This window comes from Tachypleus tridentatus, chromosome 6 (assembly GCF_004210375.1).
Source record: "Tachypleus tridentatus isolate NWPU-2018 chromosome 6, ASM421037v1, whole genome shotgun sequence".
NCBI classification, from domain to species: domain Eukaryota; kingdom Metazoa; phylum Arthropoda; class Merostomata; order Xiphosura; family Limulidae; genus Tachypleus; species Tachypleus tridentatus.
The window spans coordinates 8046547-8055560 of NC_134830.1; the positions used below are offsets into that span (position 1 = coordinate 8046547).

General features: G+C 29.5%; 1 protein-coding gene and 1 long non-coding RNA gene across 3 annotated transcripts; one reads left to right on the plus strand and one right to left on the minus strand.

Moving 5' to 3' along the window:
- The first annotated feature begins 868 nt into the window (after positions 1 to 868).
- Positions 869 to 4921, plus strand: LOC143251898 (uncharacterized). Of its 2 annotated transcripts, none has more exons than XR_013028700.1 (5): positions 869 to 964; positions 1134 to 1190; positions 2153 to 2298; positions 3268 to 3365; positions 4312 to 4921. It is a non-coding gene; the product is annotated as an uncharacterized LOC143251898 (long non-coding RNA). The 2 variants fall into 2 exon arrangements; XR_013028699.1 differs by having other exon boundaries at positions 872 to 964; positions 2153 to 2293.
- Positions 4922 to 4965: 44 nt separating this feature from the next.
- On the minus strand, positions 4966 to 8671 carry LOC143251895 (serine/threonine-protein kinase PAK 2-like). The gene is made up of 3 exons (XM_076503230.1): positions 8498 to 8671; positions 7531 to 7668; positions 4966 to 5111 (listed from the first exon to the last, which is right to left on the minus strand). The coding sequence occupies exons 1-3, from the start codon at positions 8669 to 8671 to the stop codon at positions 5040 to 5042; spliced, it is 384 nt and encodes a 127-aa protein (XP_076359345.1). The 3' UTR covers positions 4966 to 5039.
- Between the last annotated feature and the right edge of the window lie 343 nt (positions 8672 to 9014).

The following is a 9014-nucleotide window of genomic DNA, read 5'->3' on the forward strand; positions in this document are numbered from 1 at the left end:
AAACGGCTGGTATAGGTAGAGAAGGCACTAATAGAGAAGCGAACAACGTTTCGACCTTCTTCGATCATCAGTCGTTTTAAATATATAATTTCTCTACAAGTGGGTTTTCTCGTCATCACGAATTATATATTTCTAGTTTGATATTGATACATTGGACCTCATTTCACTCTATACTGATAATATAATTTAACTAATGATACTCTGAACACAATCATAACCTGCCATTCATCTGAAAAAGATTAAGTATATTAGGAAGTCCGTGCTGGCTAATTTGGAAATGGGAAAGAGCCTTTTTTTCCTTCTCTAATCTCAAACCCAATGTTTCAATGTTCCACGAAAAAATAACTTTCGAAATAAGCACATAAAAAACAGTACTAACTTTCAAATCTGCTCATTTATGGCTTACACTTAAAATGACGAGTTGCACGATTAATTGAATGTACAATGTGCCAAATGGTTTTAACCAAACAAGAGTGAAAATGGGTGATTCTGAAATTGTGACGATGGGTAGTAGGCTAGTCAATAACGCAGTCAATTACAGAAACGACTTCTACGTTCCATGTTATTTTGTGCTGAAGTCAAATACTGCTACAAAAAATAAATAAATAAAAACTCGAAACAAAACAATCCCAAAAAATACAACCTGTAACTCTAATAAAACTATAGTGACTTTTATAAAAAAAAATTTAAAAAAAATCAATTTCTATTTGGGCTTGGCAACGCTTCTCAACCAGACGAATTACTGTAGGCGTATTTAATTTCACTTCTGTATACTGTGGGTTTGATGTCAAAGCGAAAACAGTGTTGTACACCCTCATGTGAGATTATCTTCCAGAAACCCGTGTAAATTAATTTTCATAGAGTTATAAACAGAGAGAGAGAAAACACTCTCTTACATTGACCAATCACAAACTGTGACGTTTCAAAATGGTCGCCGAAACGGGAACAACAAACAACCAACACAGTAAGTAGTACGTGTGAGTTTCGAAGGAGGTGAGAATTTCCTGAAATTTACGTTACTGTAAAATAAGTCATAATATGCACTATTATTCAGAAGGTATGCCAACTAGCATTAGTTGCATCATATTTATACAATGTCAAAGATGTATTACATTTTGCTATGTTAATTTCAGAATAGCCATATAAGAGGAAAGAATTTCATGGCTAATTCACTGGCACTGCTTAAAATAGTAAGTAAATAAAGTAGGCCTCATTCAATGGGGGGACTGTAACCAGTTTAAACAGTTTGTTTTGATGTGTAGTCCTTTAGGAAATCAGAGAATACATTAGACCTTTATGACATTCTCTTTTCACTAAAATTCACATTTTTGTTAAGAAAATAAATTTACGAATACATCTGTATTCTAACAATTTAGTTATTTATCCTAAATTTGGTTAGTAAAAAACCCTTTGTTTATCTTTTGTATTCATCATCTGTTGTTATTATTATACAAAGTAAACTGATGTAGAATGATTAAATATGATGTGTAGTAACAACTTAAACTACTTTTCACAAACTTATTACAATATCATTGTTAATTAACAAACTGCTGTATCATCTTTAGTATAATTTATGTAGTACTACATTGTCATTGTGTATGTACGTTTTACAAAGTTTAATGGAAAATACATCATTCTGTGTACATACTAGCATAATTTAATTAATTGTACCTAAGTTTGTCATACAGAAGAGTTTATACCTTTTAATACTTATAAATTTTCTTTGATATTAAATAGTTTTCTGAATTTCCAATGTTACCACAGATGTACATGAATATGTTTATATATTTTTTATTTTCTTAGTTAGTTGTATGAAAATAAAATTATACATAATGAAAACCAGCAGAAAAAAAAGTTATATTTTTACAGTTTATGGTTTTAAAATATTCCAGTGTATTTAGAAAGGTTGAAATTACCAGACTAATTCTACTCTTATGTACTTAAACCACTTTCTGAAAACGGTTCCTAAAATTTATTTTGATTTGATAGTTTTAAATAGAAAGTGAGGTTGAACTTTATAAAGAATGTATGTAAAATTAAATTTGTTTGAAGAAACTGATTGTTAACAGAATCACTTATTGTTAAGAAATGTCCAACTTGCTGTCAAACTAAAAATACTGTTCCTTTACTAAATGTTTTTATGTGTCTATAGTTAAACTGTTTTAAGTTTGACAATGAAGACTACAGTTTGTGCCATAACAGCAACCCAGAAAACTGTTGATGGTCCAAGTTCTAAGTTAAACCATTCCACACCTCAAAATCAACTTTTACAATACACCATAATGGGATATAGGTGAAGTAAGATTTAACTGAAATTTTTTATTTATTTATATTTTAAATGTTGTGTATTATATGGCAGAGTAGAGTTTCCAAATTATGAAATAGCAATTCATTTAGATAAGAAAAAACTTTGCCATAAAAACCTGTGGTCATCATGTGCATTAAAGTTTAACGAGTCTTTTTTTTTAAGAGTAGAAAATAATTTTATTTATCAAAGTATTTGAAAATGTTTCTTTTATTGAAGTATTTAAAAAAAAATAATTATAATTTTAATACTTGTTGCAGACTTTATTGTGAGTCATAATTAGATGATGTGATTCTGAAAACAAATACGGTGACATCAAAAATAAAAACTGTTAAAGCATCTAATTCATTTTTATATTCAATTATATGCAAATATGTCTCATTCTACTCACTTATGGACCCCTGTTGGAACAGCAGTAAGTCTTAGGATTTACAACACTTAAAATCAAGTGTTGAATTTCTCTTGTGGGCACAGCAAATAGCCCAATGCAGCTTTGCTATAAAACAACACCCACCCACTTACGAGTAAATTGGCTATATTACCTCTGTTTCTTTTGGGCTTTAGATAAAACAGTGCCTACTATTTATGTTGTACCTTGCATATTTTCCATGAATATTATGCCACAAAATTAACACCCTGTCATTAATTTTAATTAACGATATCAGTTCATAATAGGTTCATCATATGTATGTATGTATTTATTTTAAAATATAATTTTATCACATCCTGAACAAAGTTTTAGACTAATTTTGTTGTTGTTTATTTCTTTAGTAAACAGGAAAATCAGTTTTGTAATTGTACTGTATTCCAAACACAATTATTATTGTTTAAGATTTTAATAAACATTGTATTAGAATAAAATATGTATTAGAATATGAGAATTTAAAATTGATTCCTATATATCAGAAATGAACAATAAACACTTTGGTGATTTTTTATTTTTCTCTCATGACGCTGTTTAGGTGGTTTCGTCAGGCTTTATTGGAGATTCTCACAGCAGTATTTTTGATGCAAGTGCTGGCATTTCTTTAAACAAGAACTTTGTTAAACTTGTTTCATGGTAGGTTTGGTTTTATTATGCAGATACTTTGTAAGTAGTTTATCCTGAATTTTGGTGAATGTTTTAAATTTATTTATCATTAAATACTGTACTATTGCAGACATATGAAATATACAGACATATTATAGTAACAGAATTTAATACTGCAGGTTTATTGTGACATAACTGTTAGTGTGAGACAGATGTGTTAGTGTAAGTTTTCTGTACTTATGGTGTTATATCAATCCTTTTAGCTTATTTTCCAATTCATTGTTTCACTCTTCATATACATTAGAACTATATAAAACGGTAGTTGTTCATTGTTCTTGTTTTATACATACATGTTTGTTTATAAACAATTCAAATGTTTTATAATTAATTCATCATTTACCTCCATTGTGTGTTTGAGAGAAGGAGTTCATGGAAGGCTTTCCTCAAATTATTATTTTGCTTACCACAATTAACATTTTTATTATTATGTTTGTTCTCTGAACACATACGTAAACATATAAACATCTGTTGCTATTATTCATTCATAAGAAAATCTCAAACTTCTTCTTAGTATGGTCAGTAGTAAGAATATGGTTTGGGTTCTCTATGGAAAATTAAAACGTCTTTGTAATTTGTTTGGTCAACAACCAAGTTAGAAAATGTTTCTGTGTTTCTTGTGTAAATGGGACAGCAGAATATGACATCAAAACTGGCTAAAGAAGCAATGGCCATGCAGATTCAGCAAGTTTTATTAACCTGAAGATGACCTAGGAAGGTCAAAACCTTTTTATCTGCTTACCAATAAAAGTTAATACCCATAGCGGCCATTCTGAGATACATTTTTATTTCAGATTGGTTTCTTGTCAATAAGAAGGTATGATATAAACTCCTTCTTAAGATATCATGCTAATATCATGTCCCTGGAGAAAGTAAGTTTTTAACCAAATGTCTGACCCTAAAAATCTATTCATTTCAGAATCAGATGAAAGTGTACCAAGAGTACACGAATGAAATGGTGCCATGTTTAGTGGGATAAGGGTTGAAATCCACAACCCACAGATTGCAAGTTCAGCACTCTAATCACCTGGCCATGCCAAGACTCTCAGTATATCACTAATCACCTGGCTGTGCCAAGTCTCTCAGTATATCACTATAACACTTAGATTTGACAAAAGAATGAGAATAAATGAGGATGCATGTTTGTCTCACATCAGTGATCTTCCATTTTCTTCAGTTTGTTCGTATTTTTGTTAACAAACATAATAAAAAATGTTCATTGTGGTAAACAAAATAATAATTTGATCTAAGTAAGAGTTTTGTTTCCTTCCAATTTGTAAAAATATCCTTATACAACAGAAAAAATGGATATTATTTAAACATCTATAAAGATGAATTTATTAGCAAAATAGGAAAAACTATTTGTACCCTTGCACTTAATAGATGTCACAAATCTTCAGAAAAATACCAAATATTTATTAAAGCAGTTTCACCTTGTTACTGATATAACATTTTATCAAAACATTAAATGTTTATTTCCTTTTGTGGGTTTATTAAATACCCAATACATTATTACTCTTGGGGAAAACTGACAAACACAATCTGTTAACTTTCTTGTTCTAGAGATGCTGGCTGTCATAAACAACTTCATGTAACACATTTCAACATATATTTGGGGATATTTCATTTTACTGTATTAATAACATTTTACTGCATCTCTGGTTGACACTCTAAAAGATCGTAAAGATTCCACCCATCTGCCAATTCAATGAAAGGATGCTGTGTGAAAAAGTAATAAAAACATCTGTTTAATAAAAGTAATTATTCTACATCATACACATTATGTTAAATTAGTCTCTGTAAACAGTACTGTGTAAAAATGTTAGGTCAAGGGAATAGTCTGTCATTCTTTACATTTTATGAGTCCAAGTTTGAAATATTTCATTCAAAATGTGTGTTGTATGTCAGACAGAAGAAAGGTGAAAGATACTTATCTCACCACACAGCATCTACTATGAAGCATGGGAGAGGCAGTGTGATAGTATGGGGGGGGGGGTGTTTATGATGAGATGACAGGAAATTTTTCAAAATACATTGAACAATAGACCAGCACAAGTATTGATCCATCACAGAGTATCCAGTGGTTTACATATTATTGGTAACTGATTCTACTACCAAGAAGATAATGACCTCAAAACCCCATCCAACCTCTGCAGAAATTACATAGCTAAGAAACAAGCTACAAGAGTAATTCAAATAACACAGTTACCCCCACAGAGCCCCTATCTCAACCTAACTGAGCAGGTCTGGGATAGGACAGATTAAAAACTTTACAAATCAAAAGTTACTTCCAAAGAAACTTTATGGTAGTGTATGAAGGCCACATGGAGCAAACTCCTATAGGATACTTTGATTAAATATCTTGTAATAATACCTAAAAGACTGTCTGCAGTTATTAAAGCAAAAAGTGAGACACAGAAAATATTAACTGTTTACTGAACTCAAGCACTTCCACTGAGTTTGTTCTACTAAATATAGAGATTAATATACCTGAGGTTTCACCTTACATTGTTCTTTTCATGGAGCCTGAAATCTAATTTTTAACTTTATTCTAACACTTTTGTATAGTACTGTAATACAAGTTTCATATTTTTAAAGAGTATGTCATTTCAAAAACATGCTGACAACTGAAGATTAAGTAATTCCACGTATTAAACTAAAACCCTCTAACAATATGATTTTATAAACAAGGTCAAATCAAGTGTTCTCTAAATTATATTCTTCTAGAAGAATATATAACAATTGACATTTAACAATCCTCTGTAAGAAGATATCTTACAGTTTACAATTTGTACTGATCAAAATATTATATATACTTTACCATAAAGCATAAGAAACAGAAAATTACAAAAAGATAAAAACAGAAAATTCATTACACATTACCAGTCCTACATGAGTCTATCTATAAGAATTACCAGCCTTTTGTAATATAAAACACTATATAATAAAACTTGTAGAACCCACAGAAGGTATCAAAATCACATAAACAACAAAAACAAAAATTTAGAAGATACATGTAATTGTTTCTCAAACCATTAATGAAATGTAATTCTCCATTAATTATGAGAAACATTAAACTTTTTCATCACCAGGCTCAAAATATTTGTTTTCCATTACAAGTTACAACACTAATAATGATAATATCTACCTTTATAATGTATATGTTTTGGTTGGTAGATTTGTTTATTTTTCTCAAACATCTAAGAAAATATTCAAAACCATGGTATGATGTTGTATATTTATCATATTGTAATTTGTACAGATTTGTATCAATGGTTTTTCTTTATCAAGATTCACATAACCTTCTGACATGACTCTTATTAGAATTTTTGTTAATGCATGACACTGCAGGTATGTCATTTCTTTCTCTTTCTGAACTTGGAAGACTTGATCATGTGACATGATGGATTTATTGGTAACGTTTTGGTATAACTTCCTCTTCAAGACCAACTGACAATTGGTTTTTTTTATACAGTAAATCTGAAATCCCTCACAATATACTTATTTTATAAATATTAGATATTTGAGATTATGAAACTACAAACTGTTATAATGGCTAATGTAAAAATTTGTGGAAACACAACAAACAGACAAGTAACTCTTACTAGGGGAAAACAAATTGTACCTTATTAAATATATAATATAACAGTTATTAATATTCTTATAGAATGGAACAGTTGTTTTCTATAACTAGTTTACAATGTACACCATGTTTATGTATGAATAAGGACAGAGGTAAATACAAACAATGTTACAATTTTTTGTCATTAAATATAAACAGAGAACTAGCTCTTAGATAAACCATACAAAATATTGTGAAAATCAGGTGTGTTTTTAATGAATAATAAACACATTAAAATTCAAAGTATCTGAATATAAGATCCAACAACATTTTGAGTTTTATTATCTCAAAAATTATATCACAGGAACATTGCTATGAAGTACAACCACTTTTACCAGTTAGAGATCAACTGAAGTGAAGGTGAATGGATGGATTTAAATATAATAACAAGTTTTACAAAGTAAAAATATTCACCTTAAAGTTGGTCAGTTTAACAGCAGTAAAACTTGATATTGTGTGGAATTATGGAGATTACAAAGTAAACAAATATGAAACTAAGAGTAATTTATACCATACCATTAAGAGTTCAGAGGCAGTGTATCTTTTAGTTACGTCTACTTCTAAACATTTATTCAAAAAATCTTGGAAAACTGGAGACAGGTTGTCTTTATTTTCAATTTCTGGCTTCCCATTTGTTAGTATTAAGTTATATATCTGAAAAGAAATTCAGATTATAAAAATATATAAGTATACATAATGAAAAATTATAACCAATACTGTTAGTTACATTAGCATTACAGAGATAGAATATACCTTACTTATAAAACACAAAAATACTATCTGCTTCATGGACTATTACAGAATCATCATTACTTGACAACAATGACATCACCATGTACAACTTTTTGGATAATTCCTCCCAAATAATATCTAAATAGCTCCAAAAGTATATCACCATGGGTAAATTACCTAAACTGTAACTGTTTTATTATAGTGGCTTCAGAAGATGATAGTAATACTATGGCCAAAAACATTAAAAGTTAACAAGTTACAAAACAATAATATGTACATTCAATAATTACATGTTTGTTACTGTAAACAATCTTGTCAAATATTTATTGTTGTTATATTCATTATATTCAATACAACTATATGTATGAATAATGTGCAAAGCCATCTTTTTGTCTTTATTACATCTATTCCGTGTAGTTGGTGAAAGACACTCTGTACAAAACGTGTTTTATAGTACAAAAGTGTAGCTTTTAAGAATTTGGGTATTGTGAAACAATGGTAATTTTTGTGATTAACATTATTAGAGAAGCATTTGTGTTTAACTAAAGCAAACCATTAATCCACCGAAATGATTAAGACCTTGAAACTGTTCATGAAAGACTATAATTTTCTATCTAATTTAAATCTTTTATTACTTTTAAAACCTAAAGAATTTGAAAAGAAGAAAAATGGGAGACATCCATATAAGGAGAAAATTGAAATTCAATCTACTCTTATTCCTTGGCTGTAAGCACTGGTTACTAACACTTACCATGTCAGAATTTTCATCATAATAAGGAGGTTGACCATCAATCATTTCAATGGCTGTAATACCCAGTGACCAGATGTCAACCTCCGGTCCATACATTTTCCCTATTATTACTTCTGGAGCCATCCATTGACGAGTGCCAACCACTGACGTTCGTTTATTTCGTTCAGGGGACATTTTGGCACATAATCCAAAATCAGCTGTGATGGAGAAAACCAAAAATAATGTTTTCATGTGAGAGCAAATGAAAACAGAATTAAGTTGTACAGAGCTTCTAATGAGCCTTACAAAATCAACTTAAGGTATATTAATAATTGTTACAGGTTTGTAGTCACTTCATCAGGTTAAATGTAAATAACAAAAGTTCAATATTTCTAAAACTAGTTAACCTTATCCAGCCAGATATATTATATCATTTTTTTATGAGGGCATGACAACATTAACTTCTCATTATTTTTGTTTAGATTTACAACAAAATAAAATTATTTTGTCATTTGTTTCAGATAAATTAATAAAAAAT

What these genes read in the sequence shown, in the direction of transcription:
- LOC143251895 (XM_076503230.1), bottom strand. Translation starts at nt 8,671, where the DNA reads ATGTCCCCTGAACGAAATAAACGAACGTCAGTGGTTGGCACTCGTCAA. An exon ending in ATGATGAAAATTCTGACATG is followed by an intron (nt 7,669 to 8,497) that starts GTAAGTGTTAGT and finishes ATTTCTTTTCAG; the next exon opens with ATATATAACTTAATACTAAC. An exon ending in CTGCCTCTGAACTCTTAATG is followed by an intron (nt 5,112 to 7,530) that starts GTATGGTATAAA and finishes TTTTTCACACAG; the next exon opens with CATCCTTTCATTGAATTGGC.